This window comes from Neolamprologus brichardi, unplaced genomic scaffold (genome assembly GCF_056152115.1).
Source record: "Neolamprologus brichardi isolate AB-2024 unplaced genomic scaffold, ASM5615211v1 NODE_ptg000036l+_length_2141236_cov_1, whole genome shotgun sequence".
Taxonomy (NCBI): domain Eukaryota; kingdom Metazoa; phylum Chordata; class Actinopteri; order Cichliformes; family Cichlidae; genus Neolamprologus; species Neolamprologus brichardi.
The window spans coordinates 456,482-474,444 of record NW_028270138.1 but is presented as its reverse complement, the minus strand read 5'-3'; the positions used below and the strand labels follow the sequence as shown (position 1 = coordinate 474,444).

At 44.3% G+C, this 17,963-nt stretch overlaps 1 protein-coding gene across 3 annotated transcripts in view; it reads left to right on the top strand.

The window, feature by feature from the left end:
* grik2 (glutamate receptor, ionotropic, kainate 2) overlaps positions 1 to 17,963 on the top strand; it is a 350,278-nt gene that overhangs the window by 216,241 nt on the left and 116,074 nt on the right. For all 3 annotated transcript variants that reach the window (XM_087837590.1, XM_087837588.1, XM_087837589.1), the window contains exons 9-10: positions 7,673 to 7,780; positions 13,628 to 13,741. In XM_087837590.1, coding sequence (XP_087693716.1) covers positions 7,673 to 7,780; positions 13,628 to 13,741 — 222 coding nt within the window. The remainder of the gene's footprint in view (positions 1 to 7,672; positions 7,781 to 13,627; positions 13,742 to 17,963) is intronic.

The window sequence follows — 17,963 nt, the reverse complement described above, 5'->3', positions numbered from 1 at the left end:
CCAGCATGTCCTGGATCTGACCCAAGGCCTCCTCCCCTTTGGTAGGAGGAGCTCTTAGGAGGAGGAATCCTAGCCAGACACCTAAACCACCTAAATAGGCTACTATTTGTTGGAGAAATAGCGGCTCTACTCTAAGGCCCTCCGAATGGCACAGCTTCTTATCCTATCTCTAAGACTGAGCGCTTAACCCCTTCAGCTGAATCTTTTTCTACTGCTTCATATAGGCTGCTTGTATCTGCTATCTCATTGTTTCAGTCACTACTTAAGTCATTTGACCATAGTTAACAGTAGGAACACAGATCAACCAGTGAATCAACGCTTCACTCTTATGCTCAGGTTTTTGCAGTAACAGAAAGGCTGTAGTGTCAACATCACTGCAAACCCTACATCAGTCCATCTGCCAATACACCCACCCACTCTCTTACTCCCAAATAAAATATTCAATAGCGAAATATGCTGTTTGCTATTGGCAAAAAAGATTTGGCAAGTTTTTAATGGGCACAAACCACATATTCAACTCTGCTGCTTAACCCACAAATGTATTTTCCTTACAAATGCGTTACCATTCAAGAGAAAACAAACAGGCTTTACAATGGTACAAGGCTTTTTCCCAAGAGGCATTGTTACAAGTGTGTAAAGGGGTTTCTGTAGCTGGAGTTAGAGCAGGTCATCTATTAATTGGAAGGCCAGTGGTTCAATCATTAGCTGCTCCTGCATGCAAAATATCCTTGGGCAAGATACTTGTCACGGCTGGCGGGGTGAGCCGTGTGGTGTGGAGGAAAGAGGACCCAAAATGCAGACAGCCGATATGATGATAAGAGTGAGGGTTTAATTTACAGTGTACAAATAACAGAACTGAGGGCAGGACAGAACATAAACCTAAACTGGGTGAGCTAAATAACAAACCGGATCATACAAATGGGGTGGGAGGCAGAGAGACACAGACGAGGAACAGACACCATGAAACACAGACGAGCCGACAACGAACACAGACCGACACCCACTATAAATACACACACCAGGTAATCAGGAAATGGCACACAGGAGGGGACACAGCTGGAACTAATGGACATAACGAGACACAACCCTACAAAGTAAAACAGGAAACACACAGACTGTTTTACATAACAACACGAGGACATGAACAGAGCACCGAGGGAGACGCAGGTAGGGAAGATAAACACAACCAAACACCAACAACCAATACAAGATCAGAAATAAACTAGAAAGTGATAATCATCAACTGAAAGCGCTGGGTCACCGACCCAGGACCATGACAGTACCCCCCCTCCAAGGGCTGGCTCCAGACAGCCCAAAACAAAAACAGACGACCAACCCAGGGCGGGCGGCGGGGGGTCCAGGACGGAGGGACCACAACCAAACAAAAAACAAGCTCCAGTGGGCCAAACGAATTGTCCAAAACACATCACACACTGGAGTTCCCGAACAGGGTCCCAAAACATAGTTCAGGAGGCCGGCCCGGAGGCTGACAACTCAGGTCCAAAAGCCAACCGCGCGGGAGGCAGCGGTGGCGAAGTGGAAACAGTTCAGGCGGCCGACCGTGCGGACAGCAACGGCGGCGACGGGGAAACAGGTCAGGCGGCCGACCGTGCGGACAGCAACGGCGGGGAAACAGGTCAGGCGGCCGACCGTGCGGACAGCAACGGCGGCGAAACAGCTCAGGCGGCCGACCGTGCGGACAGCAACGGCGGCGGCGACACAAGTCCGGAGGCCGGCCGCGCGGAAGGTAGCGGCGGCCTGTGGGAGGTCGTCCATATCGACGATGACGCCCAACAAGCGGCCTGGCAGATGACCGCCGATGTCGAGGCGGCAGTTTGGGACCTGAAGGCGGCGTGGCCTTCGCAGCACCAGACGAGACGGAAGCTGAGGCTGGACCAGACGAGACGGAAGCTGAGGCTGGACCAGGCGAAGCGGATGCAGAGGCTGGACCAGGCGAGGCGGATGCAGAGGCTGGACCAGGCGAGGCGGATGCAGAGGCTGGACCAGGCGAAGCGGATGCAGAGGCTGGACCAGGCGAGGCTGATGCAGAGGCTGGACCAGGCGACGGCGAGGATGAAGACACGGAGGCTGCAGCTGGCGAGGATGAAGACACGGAGGCTGCAGCTGGCGAGGATGAAGACACGGAGGCTGCAGCTGGCGAGGATGAAGACACGGAGGCTGCAGCTGGCGAGGATGAAGACACGGAGGCTGCAGCTGGCGAGGATGAAGACACGGAGGCTGCAGCTGGCGAGGATGAAGCCGCTGCTGCTGCAGCTGGCGAGGGTGAAGACACGGAGGCTGCAGCTGGCGAGGGTGAAGACACGGAGGCTGCAGCTGGCGAGGATGAAGACACGGAGGCTGCCGGCGGTGTGGATGAAGCTGCTGTTGCTGCCGGTGGTGTGGATGAAGCTGCTGTTGCTGCCGGCGGCGTGGATGGAGCGGCAGCCGGCGAGGATGATGAGGCTGCAGCTGGCGGCTGGACGGGATCCTCGGGCCCTCCAGCTGACGAGGCAGGAAGCTGGCTGGGTTCTCCTGAACCTCCAGCTGACGAGTCTTGGGGCTGGACGGGCTCCTCGGGCCCTCCAGCTGACGAGTCTTGGGGCTGGACGGGCTCCTCGGGCCCTCCAGCGGACGAGACAGGAGGCTGGACGGGCTCCTCGGGCCCACCAGCGAGAACAGTCTCGGGACCAGCGGGCACAGGGGCCCCTGGCAGGCGCAGAACAGAACCAGCAGGCGCGGAGACCTCTGGCGGGCGCAGAACAGAACCAGCAGGCGCACGGACCTCTGGCAGGGACAGATCAGAACCAGCAGGCGCACGGGCCTCTGGCAGGGACAGATCAGAACCAGCAGGCGCACGGGCCTCTGGCAGGGACAGATCAGAACCAGCAGGCGCACGGGCCTCTGGCAGGGACAGATCAGAACCAGCAGGCGCACGGGCCTCTGGCAGGGACAGATCAGAACCAGCAGGCACATGGGCCTCTGGCAGGGACAGATCAGAACCAGCAGGCACACGGGCCTCTGGCAAACACATAACAGACTGCAGCTGCACCGAGCATTGACCCTGCTCAGGCAGCGACAGCCGGGTGCAGTCCTCAGCTGGCCTCTTAACCTCCAGGGGTCCAGAGTCTGCTGGGGGCTGAAACCCAGCCTCTGGGGAGGCCCTGGAGTGCGTCTCAGTCTCAGAACTGGCCAGCTCTTGAGGAAAGTTTGCAGGATTGTTTGGTTTGTCTCTCTGCCTGGAACAAATGGGTGAACAATAGTTTCTTTCGGATTGAATAGGCCTAGCTGGTTGTACAGGAGGAGTTGGTGAAGATGATGGCTGAACAGGTGACTGAGCTGAGGGCGACTGAAGTAAAGGTTGAGACAATAATGGTGGGGAAGTCGGAGACTGAACGGAGGATAAGGCTAATGATTCTTCTGCCAACTGGGCTACTGACTGGGCTATGGATTGTAACATGGTTTGTAATAGGTCTGGCTGTGACTGTAATTGAGCTATGGATTGTGAGGCTGAATGTGGTGGAGGTGGCGACTGGGCTTCTGGCCGGGCGGCTAACTGCGCTTCTGGCCGGGCGGCTAACTGGGCTTCTGGCCGGGCGGCTAACTGGGCTTCTGGCCGGGCGGCTAACTGGGCTTCTGGCCGGGCGGCTAACTGGGCTTCTGGCGATAAACAGTCTTTGTCCTGTGCTGTACAGAACATTACCCCTGAGTAAACAGTCCCACAGTTCAGACCAATAATATTGTCCTGTCCACTCACCACAGCCGGCCGCTCAGAAATCCCCAGGTCCGACTGTGGCGAGGTGCGTCGGCAGCGTGAGCGCTGTTTCCCCCTTGAAGGCTGGGTTGACGGGCCGGGCAGAACATCCTCTGTCGGACCGGGCAGTGAAGCATGAGTTGCAGGGTGGGTGGTAGCAGCCGGGGGGTGAAGACGGAGCTCGTTCAGAATGAAATTCTGTGCGAGCGGGTGAAGTGAGTCCAGTAGCCAGGAGTGAGCAAAGATTAATTGCTGTAGCCTGGCTTCTACAGCGCGGTGAAATTCCTCCCCCTCATGTTCCAGCCACAGGTTAACTAACCTTGAAACGGAGTCAATCACCCCCTCCCGAAACTCCTGGGAGGGTGCGGATGCTGCTGGGTCCATGTTTGGTCGGCTCGTACTGTCGCGGCTGGCGGGGTGAGCCGTGTGGTGTGGAGGAAAGAGGACCCAAAATGCAGACAGCCGATATGATGATAAGAGTGAGGGTTTAATTTACAGTGTACAAATAACAGAACTGAGGGCAGGACAGAACATAAACCTAAACTGGGTGAGCTAAATAACAACCGGATCATACAAATGGGGTGGGAGGCAGAGAGACACAGACGAGGAACAGACACCATGAAACACAGACGAGCCGACAACGAACACAGACCGACACCCACTATAAATACACACACCAGGTAATCAGGAAATGGCACACAGGAGGGGACACAGCTGGAACTAATGGACATAACGAGACACAACCCTACAAAGTAAAACAGGAAACACACAGACTGTTTTACATAACAACACGAGGACATGAACAGAGCACCGAGGGAGACGCAGGTAGGGAAGATAAACACAACCAAACACCAACAACCAATACAAGATCAGAAATAAACTAGAAAGTGATAATCATCAACTGAAAGCGCTGGGTCACCGACCCAGGACCATGACAGATACTAACCCCACGATGCTCTCATACATTCATCGGAGTTTAAATGTGCAATATGCCCCCGGTCTCAACGCCATTGCCTAAACGACTGTTGAAATTGCTTGTAGCATAATTTAGTCCACAGATGGGGGCACCCTCGAATACCCTATCCAGTGACTTCAGAAAGGTTAGGTAAATTGAACCATTGTTGTAAATGTACTGGTAAATGGACTCATTCTAACAGTTAGGTATTAATTTGGACAGAGATGACATTTTTCTCATTTTGGATCTCTACATTACCACAATTAAATTTTCATGAAAACACTCAGATACAGACTCTCAGCTATATTTCACTGGATTCATCAAAAATATTAATATAGGAACTAAAGCATTTTAAAACACTATTCCTTAATTTCAGGGGCTCAAAAGTAATTGGACTAAAATAAAAATAAAATAAAATTTTCATTTCTAATATTTGGTTGAAAACCCTTTGCTGGCAATGACAGCCTGAAGTCTTGAACTCATGGACATCACTAGATGGTTTTCTCTGAAAACCTCAGACTTAGTTTGGCTGCATCTGTCTCATGTCGTATTACAACACAAGTGTTGCAGTGCCACCAGCAGCCATGCAGGCCCAAGCCATCACACTGCCTCCACCATGTTTTACAGATGTGTGGTGTGCTTTAAATCACGAGCTCTCCTATGATTTCTCCATACTTTTTTCTTGCCATTATTCTGGTAGAGGTTGATGTTGGTTTCATCTGTCTCAAGAATATTTTTCCAGAACTATGCTGGCTTTTTTTGATTTTTATTTATTTATTTTTAGCAAAGTCTGATCCAGGCTTTCTGTTCTTGAGGCTTATGAGTGTCTTGGACCTTGCAGTGAACCCTCTGTATTTACTTTCATGTAGTCTTCTCTTTATGGTAGACTTGTATATCTACACGCCTACCTTCTGGAGAGTATTGTTCACTTGGTTGGCTGCTGTGAAGAGGTTTCCCTTGACCTTGGAAATGATTCTGTGATCATCTACCGCTGTGACTTCCATGGTCATCTTTCTTTTTGCGTTGCTGAGTTTACAAGTGCTCTCTTTCTTTCTTAGGATTCACCAAACTGTAGATTTTGCCGCTCCTACTATTGTAGCAAATTCTTAGATGTGTTTTTTGTTTTATTTCTGCAGTTTAAGGATGGCTTGTTTCACCTGCACAGAGCGCTCCTTTGACCACATTTTGTCTGTTCACAGCAAAATCTTCCAAATGCAAGCACCACACCTCAAATCAACTCCAGGCTTTTTATCTGCTTAATCGATAATGACATAACAAAGGAACTGCCCACACCTGCCCATGAAAGAGCATTTGAGACAGTTGTCCAATTAGAAGATGACACATGTTGAGGAGCTGAAACTCCTAAACACGTCATCCAGTTTGAATGTGGATGCCCTCAAATCAAAGCTGAGAGTCTGCACAGTAAGTCCATGTCCATTATTTAACATAACTGGAATATGTTTCAGTAAACAGAAAAAAAGACAAAACTTGTGCCAGTGCACAAATATATGGGCCTAGCTGTACAGTGATTTTTCAGTGCTTCATCATCAGCTTCTTTGGGCTCCATCTGTTTGGTCACCATTGGTTAAGGTCTGACTACCAGACACTCTCCCTAAAACCCTGCTTTGAGGGATAAGGCCCCGGTAACCCTGATACCAGGCAGAGTAACAATATCCCATGTTGTTATCTCCATAGGAGTATTGTGAAGTGCTACTCAATTCAATTCAATTTTATTTATATAGCGCCAAATCACAACAAAAGTCACCTCAAGGCGCTTCATAGATACAGAGAAAAACCCAACAATCATATGACCCCCTATGAGCAGCACTTTGGCGACAGTGGGAAGGAAAAACTCCCTTTTAACAGGAAGAAACCTCCGGCAGTCCCAGGCTCAGGGAGGGGCGGGGCCATCTGCTGTGATTGGTTGGGGTGAGAGAAGGAAGACAGGATAAAGACATGCTGTGGAAGAGAGACAGAGGTTAATAACAGATATGATTCAATACAGAGAGGTCTGTTAACACATAGTGAGTGAGAAAGGTGACTGGAAAGGAAAAACTCAATGCATCATGGGAATCCCCGGCAGCCTACGTCTATTGCAGCATAACTAAGGGAGGATTAAGGGTCACCTGGTCCAGGTGTCACCCATGACCAGTTTGCCTTGGGAGACCCTATCAAGGGCAAATACCCATGATCACATGCATCCTGGGATCATAGGGCACACGGACCCCGTCAACATGCTAAGGTGGATGAATAATAAAAATAGATCCCAAATCTCCAAGTACTTCAAAGCCCTGGAGCCAAAACCAGTGGCGATGACATTACCATTTGTTGCAGACTCTAAGTATGGTTTTTGTCCGTTTCGTCTATAAATAACTGTTTATTTCTGTGTGTTGCCTGATTCTCTTAATTGTGTTATATTTATAACACCATTTTTAACATACATATAATAATCTCCACTTGAGTAACATGTCCATATGTCTGTGAACAGCAGCGGTATCATCACAGGTACCAGACTCTGAGTCAAAGGAGTATGACAAATGCTTTCATGCAGCTGAATGAGTAACTTCCAGATTCGTGACTCCCACTCATCTTACTAAAGATAGGCCTCGAAGTCCCTGATTTCCAGGTGGAGAAGTGCTGTGATGACTTGCTGTGCCTGAGCAAAAGCTGTCTCTACTCTGAACCACTTTCATGCTACATCTTATTCGATCACATCCCTAAACATCTGTAAAGATTGGGTAATTGCCTCCCACTGTTATAAACGCAGGTACAAAGTCTGTGCAGGCACCTTGATGGCAGAAAAGAGTGTACAGAAAGCCTCTGTGGAAAAGGAAACAGAAAAACTGTCTATTCTGCTTAGTCTGCAGCTTCAACATCAAGAATATATTTAAAAGTGAAACAACAGACTTGATACTGTTGGTTGAACGTCTCCTCTTCTATCTTCTGTCTCTGCCTTTTCTCTTTAGGCTCACTGGGATGGCTTGACGGGGAGAATCACGTTCAACCGGACCAATGGCCTGAGAACAGACTTTGACCTTGATGTAATCAGTCTGAAGGAAGAGGGGCTTGAAAAGGTTCTGTGTCTTCAATATTTATGTGTTTGTGCACTTCGAGGTTCACCTTATATGACTGTGTATGTGGCAATGGGATGATGAGATAACACCAAAATGAAAGGGTCAATGTAGCAGGGAACACAAATGATCAAAATGCACATCAGTAATGTCTGTGTAGACCTTCACCTGTGCTCTTGGACCTATGACAGACATGCTCAGCTTCATTTTGATTTGTCTGATAGACGGTATTGTAAAGCTCCTCACAGTATAAGGCCCTCACCAGGTGTCTTTGGCACTTTAATTTAAACTGTCCTCTTCATCATGCTTCTCTAACACAGCCAGGTTACTGTCAATACCTTTGTTTTTAATTCTTCATTTCATTGTCATTCATAGAGGGTCAGTTCACAATGACAGCTGTCTCAGCTGCCAGTTGCAGGGTCGGAGACCATGAACAACAAAAATGACAAAACACAAAGTACAGGAGAGACTAGATCGAAGATAATGACATGCCACAGTGGCGTATAGACACACGGGGAATTAAACGAGGGAAATCCTCAGTCCTAATGAGAACTTCGGCAGCATACCACACCTGAACCAATAGCAACACAAATACCTTAACCTTCCCTCATCCTGCCCTAACTGTAGCCTTTATCAGAAAGAAGGGTTTCCCCAAACCTAACCTATGTGCCTCTCTGCAACAAGCCCCTCAAGCATCGTAGCAAACAAGCTGGGCAGACACATACGTCAGTCACATGAACAGAAATGCATTGAAAAGAACAGCAAAGGTCAAAGACACCAGCTCCAGCCTGACAGAGCAGTGCCAACAAGGCAGACCAACCTGTTCCAAAGTCCTGGTTCACCGCTCTATCAATGCAACGGCTCAGTGCAAGAAAGCCCACAACTCAATGCCCCACACATGGATACTGGAGTGCCTGGCAGTGTAAATGGCCTGGCCTGCATTTGTATAGCGCTTTACTGAGTCCCTAAGGACCCCAAAGCGCTTTACCCTACATTCAGTCATTCACCCATTCACACATTCAAACCACCGACCTTCTGATTAGTGCTCTGCTCTGCCACCTGAGCTGTAAAGTAAAGGCTAATACTGAATACTTATATCATAAACTCAACGGGACTGTGGAAAATAACATTGAAGGACAGCTTCAAAGAGAGCTCACAAGAATATACCAGAATATTCTGTTCCCACTGCTGTTTGCACAGGCCTCAACCTCCTCAGCTAATCACAAAGAATGGATGTGGATATGGATTCAGGAGTGGGGTGACCATCATGAGTTACATCAAACTGCCAGGAGCGAGCTACACATCCACTCACTAATCCACCTCACGATATGGTCCACACCAGGAAATTTGACTTGGACTGGATAACTCCGATTTCAAATTCAAATATTTGCACTGGTTGTGACATACGGGGAAATAAATAGAATCAGCATTCTTCTTTTTTTATTGTTAATGCTTGAAAGTTTAAAAAGTGAAATTTATTTTACAGATGAATCAAATATTTAAGTATACCTTTACCTTTGTATCTGGGTGGTTGCTGACTTTTTACTGCCTCAGTGAAACATAATGAACGTTATAATGCAAGAACGCAGAACTGCATCTTTCCTATGTGGTTGCTTCCTGTTCTCTCTATAGTACAATATTATATTTTACATGGAAATTTTGCTGAATTTACATTAATATTTATTCATCCATTCATCCATCCACTCTCTTCCACTGGAACCTATCCCAGCTACCATAGGACAAGAGGTGGAGTACAAACCACCCTATGAAGTAAGGCTAACAGACTAAAGACACATTCACACCTTTATGCCCACAATTTATTTAGTAAATTTTATTCTTCTTAATAATTTAGCAATAAAACACATGGAAAATAATATTTATATATCACTGTGATCAGTGTTGGGAAGGTTACTTTTAAAATGTATTCCATTACAGATTACAGATTACATGTCCCAAAATGTATTCTGTAACGTATTCCGTTACGTTACTCAATGAGAGTAACGTATTCTGAATACTTTGGATTACTTAATATATTATCATGCTGTTTACAACTACATGAATGTACTATTGCTGTGATTTATTACTGTTACTGAAGGTCCGCGGCTCCGAACCGTAGTAAAGGGACCTCTGGCTAATACGGTGGGTTCTGTGTCGGCTCGTAGCTGAAAACTAGCTTTACTTTGTTGTCTGGGTCAACTTTGCTAGCAGAGACAGAGAGAGGCGTTGAAAGGCTGCTCCAACAGAACTTATTGTTTCAGAGGAAAACACGAACACGGTGTACAGTCGAGTCTTAATAGCTTACTTACAGCTGGGCTCGTCAGGCTCTCTTCTTGGCTGCAGTGGTTATTATTATATTTACATGCTTCCAGCTCCCGTTTCTGCTCGATGACAGCTCGTACTTTTCCTTTTTCTCCCTCCCTCGCTCACAGACACATAACGTGTATGGCAGTCCATTCTCCCTGCAGCACGGACTACACTGCCCATGATGCTACATTCTTTAGAGCTATACCTGTAGCATTCTGCCTGTTAGCTTAGCACAACAACAACAAAAAGGCCTCTCTCACCCAGGAAACACGCAGAGAGAGAGCGTCACCCTGTAACCATGGCAACCGTAACGCTGCCTGGAACAACAGAACGTAGCTGTCAAACAAAACCCAAACAGTCCTGACCCGCCACAATATGAAACAGGGAAGTACCACCGTGTAATCCATTTATTTCAACAAAGTAACTGTATTCTAAATACCACCTTTTTAAACGGTAACTGTAACGGAATACAGTTACTCATATTTTGTATTTTAAATACGTAACGGCGGTACATGTACTCCGTTACTCCCCAACACTGCCTGCGAAAAACACGCAATTGTGGAGGGTGTTTGTGGTTTCCACAAAATTGCTGCTAACTCTGAACAGTGTTATGTTTGAAACAACAGCAGTATATGAAAATCTTCTGAAGATGAATTTAAAAGATGTTTGAATTAAAATATATTTCATATTAAGACCACTATCAGATCATATCCAGCTGCTTGAGCAGCTTCTTTTACACCAGTTTACAAAAAGCAGTGGCCCCATTTTAATTTTAGGAAACTTCACAACACTCACTGATTTAAACCACTAACACATTTTAGAGATGTGATGAGGATGATGTTAATCTTAAATCTGTGCCTGAGTCAGCACACAGACACATGCCGCCCTCATCCTTTGATTTTGTTTGACACACTGTGTCTGGGTCACCTGTTTACCTCACTGGTTTCATGAATGTGTCAGCTGTTGAACCTCTGCAGTCTTACTGGTCTGCTTTGGGGACATCTAACAACAAATGTTAGAATAAGGACAACAATAGCTGAGCTTCCCATGGTTGTAGCTCATGTGAACCTGTGATATGATCATGATCAGAACACTATTCTCTAACTGTTAAACCTGAACTTAACTTAACTCATCCAGTACACTCAGAGAGTTATTGTGACTGTAATCGTTTCTTCTTTTTCTTCAAATAATTACTGACTCACGGGGATCTCTCAGTATTCAACACTAAATTTAACATTCATGAGATTATCTGTGAGAACCCCCAACGCTGCTGATACAAATAATAAAATAATATTCTTGCATGCAACTGCAAACACTTCACACTTCAGGATCCTCGGTGGTGCTTGCCTCTCAGCAGCTCCTGACCTCTGGTTTGTGTATGTGTGTGTCTGTGCCTCTATGAATAATTTACCCCATTAATAAAACCTCTCAGAAGTCCTCCAGTTTCACGAAGCCTGAATTAAAGAGTTGATTTGCAATTACAAAACCCATCTCAGGCCCTCACACAGCGCAGCAGAAGTGCCCGTAAGAGTGAGTGGCTGGAGTATTCGTGGTCCCTTTTACTGATGCTCAGGGCAGACAGGTTGGTGGAGTGCGGGAGGTGCTGGGGTGAAGCAGGAGACTTGAGGGAGAGATGAGAGAACAGGAGAAGCCTTGAGGCGTAATCTGATAGCTGTGCCGACCTCTTCTTCCTGCTTTTCTCTTCAGCGTTCTCCCCAAACGCTCTGCCGTCAGTGTTGTCCTCCATCAACCATCCAAAAGGCCACATTCTTGATCCAGATCATTTTTAACATTGCTCCCTGTGGAACTCTAGAAAAGTGCCCACCAACAGTGCTGAGAGTACACGTTACTGCCAATGTGTAACAGTGGTGCTGTACGTTATTGTCAGTAGGTAACCAGAATGGAAACAGGGGGAGATTTTACATTAATATATATTTTGGTACTACTCAAAAAAAGTCTTATCGTCTTCAAGGACATTTTGCAGAACATAAACTTGCTCCTTTTATGCTGAAGCAGATGTTGCATTCACATTAAATGCACTTCTTTAATGTTGCAATACAAAAGGTTAAAGTGGAAACATTCTGCAGTTTTCACTTCCTAATGAAACAAGTGTTTGGTCCCGTGTGTCATGACATTTATCTCCTCTTTGTGTTTTGTTTCTCTTGTTGTTTGTCATCTCTCTGTCTTCCTCTTTCCTTCCTTGTCCTCTTATTCCTCCCTGTTAACGTTACTATATAAAACACATTGAGATGACTATTACTGTGAACTGGCCCTGTACACATATCACTGCAGCTCTAATTACTGTCACCTTCATGTGTGTTTGCTCTACAAAGTGCATCTACATTTAAAGTGTTTTGAAATACAGACAGAATAAACCCTGTATAATACTGAAAATCCTATTATGCTGCATAATAAATATAATAAACACATAACTGGTACACAGGTTGCGCAAAAAAAATTAGGAATGCGTAGTGACACTTGTGTTACCAAGTACCTTTGCGTACTTATAGTTGCTGTATAATAAATGTAATAAACAGGGGTGGGTTTTAATAATCGATTCATCGATTAAAATCGATTCTGGCTTGGATAACGTGATCTCGATTCATTAAAATTCTGAATCGATTTTTTTGTATAAATGTATTTTGCCCGAAATTCCAGAATCTCAGGTGAAACGTCACAAAATATCAACAACCACCAAACATTTAAAACAGTAAATGAGAGCAGGAACAGGCTTCTGCACAAAGACGTAAACACAAAGCGCGGAGCCGCCAACGCATCAAAATCAGTGAGATGTGACTTTCTCACCGACGGCACGGACACGGTCGGGGCTGAAAGCCGACAGCTCGCTGACTCTGATGGTTTTTTCCTTTTACTTACTTCCGAAAAGAAAACCTAATTTCTGCCGTTCAATACTGAACAAATTGAAACTTTCTAAAATGATACAAAATGCAAAACGCTGTGTCTCTAATAAAACCGCTGTAACTTCAGAGGTGATGTACATGTGTTGATTAATGGGTTTCTTTCGTTTTTGATGTGCTGCAGAATATTTTTATAAAATCCAGAACAGGAAAATCACCTTCATGTGTTTCTGTGTTTTATCTTCAGCTACTTTGACAGGCATCTGCATCTGCTGTGATGCTCACACCTTTGATAAAGTCTGGAAAGTGTCAGCTTCCTTTTTATAGATACAAAAATATGTAAATGTACTGATCTGAATTATAATATTTCTGACTGTCAAAATTTCCCCGATTCAAATCGAATCGAATTGAATCAGAATCGAATCGATTCTAGAAACCAGTCACGATATCCAGCCCTAATAATAAATAAGTTTTAACAAAACATTAGCAAGAGCTAATGTTTGTGTCAGCGTTTGTGGCAAGAAGGAGACCCAACTTTCCGGTCAAAGATTATAAATATTATAAATTTATTATAAAGCGTTTATTTACAGTGAGAATATGAACAATGTGTGAACGTGTACCAAAGGATTTTGCATGTACTCTATCTGCCTTCTAACAGAAGAAGAATTAATTAAATATGTGTTTACAGATTGGTACCTGGGACCCTCCGAGTGGCCTAAACATGACGGACAACCAGAAAGGGAAGACAACTAATGTCTCTGACTCCTTGTCCAATCGATCCCTGGTGGTGTCTACTATACTGGTATGGTTACTTTTCTTTGACATCTTAAGCTTAGGACTGTATAACACCTCCTGTGGAGAAACATGTCATTCAGAGATCTCTGGTCTATTTTTCTGGCTCTTTCAGAACAGTATTGCATATTACACAATAACAAGTGTGCTTTGAAATACATCGCTAACTCTTACTAAGGCGTCCACACGTACATGGGTATTTTTGGAAATGCAGATTTTTCTATGCGTTTGCATCTTTCGTCCACAGGTAAACGGCGTTTTCGGTCACTGAAAACCGCAGGTTTTTAAAAACTCCTGCCAGGGTGGAGATTTTCAAAAACTCAGTTTTTGCGTTTTTGCATTTACGTGTGGACGAGGTAAACGGAGAAAACACAGCGTCAAAGGTGTGCACCTTTTTTGACGTCACACTGTGCATTATTGTTTCAGTGAAATGAATTTCTACAATGGTGGACTTACACAAAATGCTGTTACTGTTAATTTTACTCTCTGCTGTGTTTAAATGCTTACATACATACAGTTACTGTCCCTCCAAACATGGGACTCAGTTCTGCTTCTATGGTAAATGGTAAATGGCCTGCATTTGTATAGCGCTTTACTCAGTCCCTATGGACCCCAAAGCGCTTCACACTACATCCAGTCATCCACACATTCACACACTGGTGATGCAGCTACATTGTAGCCACAGCTGCACTGGGACGCACTGACAGAGGCGAGGCTGCTGGACACTGGCGCCACCGGGCTCTCTGACCCTCTGCTTCTATGCGCCATCTTTGTTTACTCTTTCCCACCCAGGATTCTAGCCTTCTGATTGGCCATTTCTACATGGTTAGGAATATATCGACACCTGTTGCTTTGGCATGTTCCCGGCAGCGTTTTCCTTTGTTTTTGGCGTTTACGTGTGGACGGGATTTTTCAAAAATGAAAACGGAAAATCTCAGTTTTCAAAAATACCCGTGTACGTGTGGACGTAGCCTAAAACCTTTGAGTACATTAGCTCATCTTATCAATTAGTATATAGTGTGCTGTCAAGACACAATGTCAATATAACACAATACGTTGTTGTGTCTAATATGAACGTCAGTGCAGACACTGAAAGGCTCAAAAAAGCCTCCAATGCCTTCATCCTCCAGGAACTGCTTGGATACTCTCACCACCCAAAATGTGGTCATAAATATTTTGTACTTGTAAATCAGTTTTTGTGCATCTGTAGATAAGAAAAAGATTTGTGTGTGTAAAAATATTTACACAAGTTACAAATTATTTTTGTTAAGGTCTGGTTACACACACAAAGCAAGAAAATCCTTGTGAAACTCAGAGGACATGACATTGACCCATCTGTTCTCTCATTGGATAGATAAATTTGTGATTGACATGACATTGACCAATCTGCTGAAAGGAAGAAAAATTGGCTCAAACTTGTACTTGTGAGTTGAAACTTGAGTTTCACACGGATTTTTTTGCTTTGTATCTGTAACCAGACCTCAACAAAAAAAATTGTAACTTATGTAAATATTTTTACGCACACACAAATTCTTATCTACAGATGCACAAATATACGCATTCTGATTTACCAGTACAAAATATTTATGACCACAATTTGAGCCCATAAGTATCTTACTATCTTAACTTAGTATCACAGCAAAGCGTGAAATGTACCAGCATGCAGAAGTTGCAGTAAGTTACAGCAGAGGGAGATATTTTATTTCTAGTCACCATGAAAATAATCACAGGAAAGCATTAAAATGTAAATACATATTAGCTGCCAAGGTTAATAGTTTCTGGTGATTAATGACCCTCGCATGTACTTCACATGTCTTTTGATCACTAACGACCTCTTGGCTTTGAATACATTGTCTCCTCCAGCTGCAGCTTCTGCATGCATTAATGCAGCTTCCACATGGGTGTCCATGTCACGCTATGGAGACATAAAGCTTGAAATGGGCACAGTGGACTGGCGTGTTAATTGCATCCTTTGCCATGATGCTGGGTTGAGAGATCTGAGCATTCCTGCCTGCTCAGACCATCACTGATTGACTGCCAAACCACACATGCTGAATGATGTTGCAGGCAACATCACATCTTTCAAGACTGAATGATTGTGAACAAAAATCTACTTTCAGTGTTTTATGTTTAGTATTCATAAGACTCACATTAGTGTTTTATTATGGTGCTTAAGTAATTTTAATACCAATGAAAACAAGAGACGTATTGATACACGAGGATCTGGAAACATTTTGTGTAATTTTTCAGTTACATTTAATTACATGGCTCCTGTGCTCGTGGGCACAGGCGTCACGAAGATGTTGCTATCTATGTGATGGAAATCATTCAGGTGCAACAAACACAGAGGCCCTTAAGCTCTTCTCTTTCACTTTGAAATAATTGCTCCCAAATCTTTTCATTAATTAATCGCACCTTATTTAATATTAACGCCTCCATGTTAGCACACATAAAAGCTACCCCCCCCCCCCCCCCAAAAAAAAAGACCCAACAAAAAACACTCCTTTCTTCTTTTGTTTCTTCTTTTTTATTAGCTTGTCTCGAGATATAAGAGTCATGAGCTGACTGTCAATGATCACATCTGTCTCTTCTTGGAGGGCAGGGGGTCAACCTGCTCTGTGCTCATCATGCACCTCTACACTTGTCAAAAGCTTATTTGTGTTTCAGCAGTGTTTCTGCTCATGTTCACGGCTTGTGTAAATTTTAGAAATTATGTACATCAGAAATATTATTGGCTGGCTGAAAACAATAAGGACAGATGACTTAATGTTTATTTGCAAAAACAAATGGCTTCATGCTTTTTAAGCCTCTTTGAGATTAAGAAAAAAATACTTACCCCTTTTTCTTTTTTGCTATTTCTTCCTATGTGGTTATTAACCCCAGGATTAGAGGAGCTGCTGAATAATGTCACAGCTCCACATCTGTGTTTCATATATTTACATTTAACATCAAAGGTTCATCAGTTTTATCTCTTATAATTCACATATTTTGGAGGTAAAAATGACTCGTTGCCAAAGAAGACCTGTCTTATCAGAGGACGTTTTGCTTTACTGATTAATCTTGAAACCTTTTGTTTCAAAGCTTCTTTTATGTTTTTACTGTGGGGAATAAATGCACATGTTGTAAAAGTCTTCTAAGTCTATGCCTGTGGCTGTGGTTATGAACACACAGACAGCACAGAGTCTGGCGTATGATGGCACTGAAGGGAAATTTTAAGAAGAAATTCACATCAAAGCCATTTATGAGCCTGATATCGGAGAAGCAAGTGTAAAAATAACAATATCAAGTAAATTGCGGGTTGTCATTATTTATCACAGGTCTTCTTTCTTTCCGCGCATGCTGTGAAGTGATTGGATTGTAGTTATTAGCAAAGACTCTCCACCGCTGTAATTGCCATATCAGGATTGAGTCATGGGGAGATGTGTGATGGCTGTGAGCAGCAGAGAAAAGGAGGGAGGGCTGACAATAATTGGGTTTGTTACATTTGATTGATGCACACTTTCATCTAGCTTCTCATCATTTTCTCCTGGATTATGTACTATAAAACATGATGTAATTACTTTTGAGATCTTGGCCTATCAACAGTTTATCTACTCCGGAAATCATTCCAGTTATGCTGTTGTGGAAATGGAGTACCTTTAGGCTAATAGCTAGAGCTGTGGATAATATACCGTGTAATGTCTTGGAGAGAGCAAGGACCAGACTTGCTTTCATTGTCACAGAAACAACCAGTTGTTTTTATGATTCACTGCAGGGGAACAGTAGAGCAGAGTGTTTTGTGCGTCATGTAAACTAACATTTAAACTCGGTTAAGGTGTTGCAAAATATTTTTTGGAGGATTGAACAGACAGTTACAGCTACAAATCAAAAAGGCCACCGTGACATCTTAATATGTCGAGTCACCAGTTGATTAAACTGCAAATCATATCTTACTTCACCATTATCATACTGTAAATGCTCAAAGTAAATGATAGATTAGGTAGTCTAAACTTAATATATCAAATACAGTTTCTGCTACCATGAAAAGGTAAGGCATCTTTTGGGTTTTCTCTCTGGTTGAGTTACCGAAATCTTGATTAACCAGCTGTTTTGCAGGTTCAGTATCATCTTACTGAATTTAAATAACTCTGGAGGTGAGTGGAGGGTTGATTGTTCCGCGGTGGTTCCTCCCCTGCTTGCTCCAGTCTTTATGCCAACTATCCTTGGGCAAAATACTAACCCCAATATGGTCT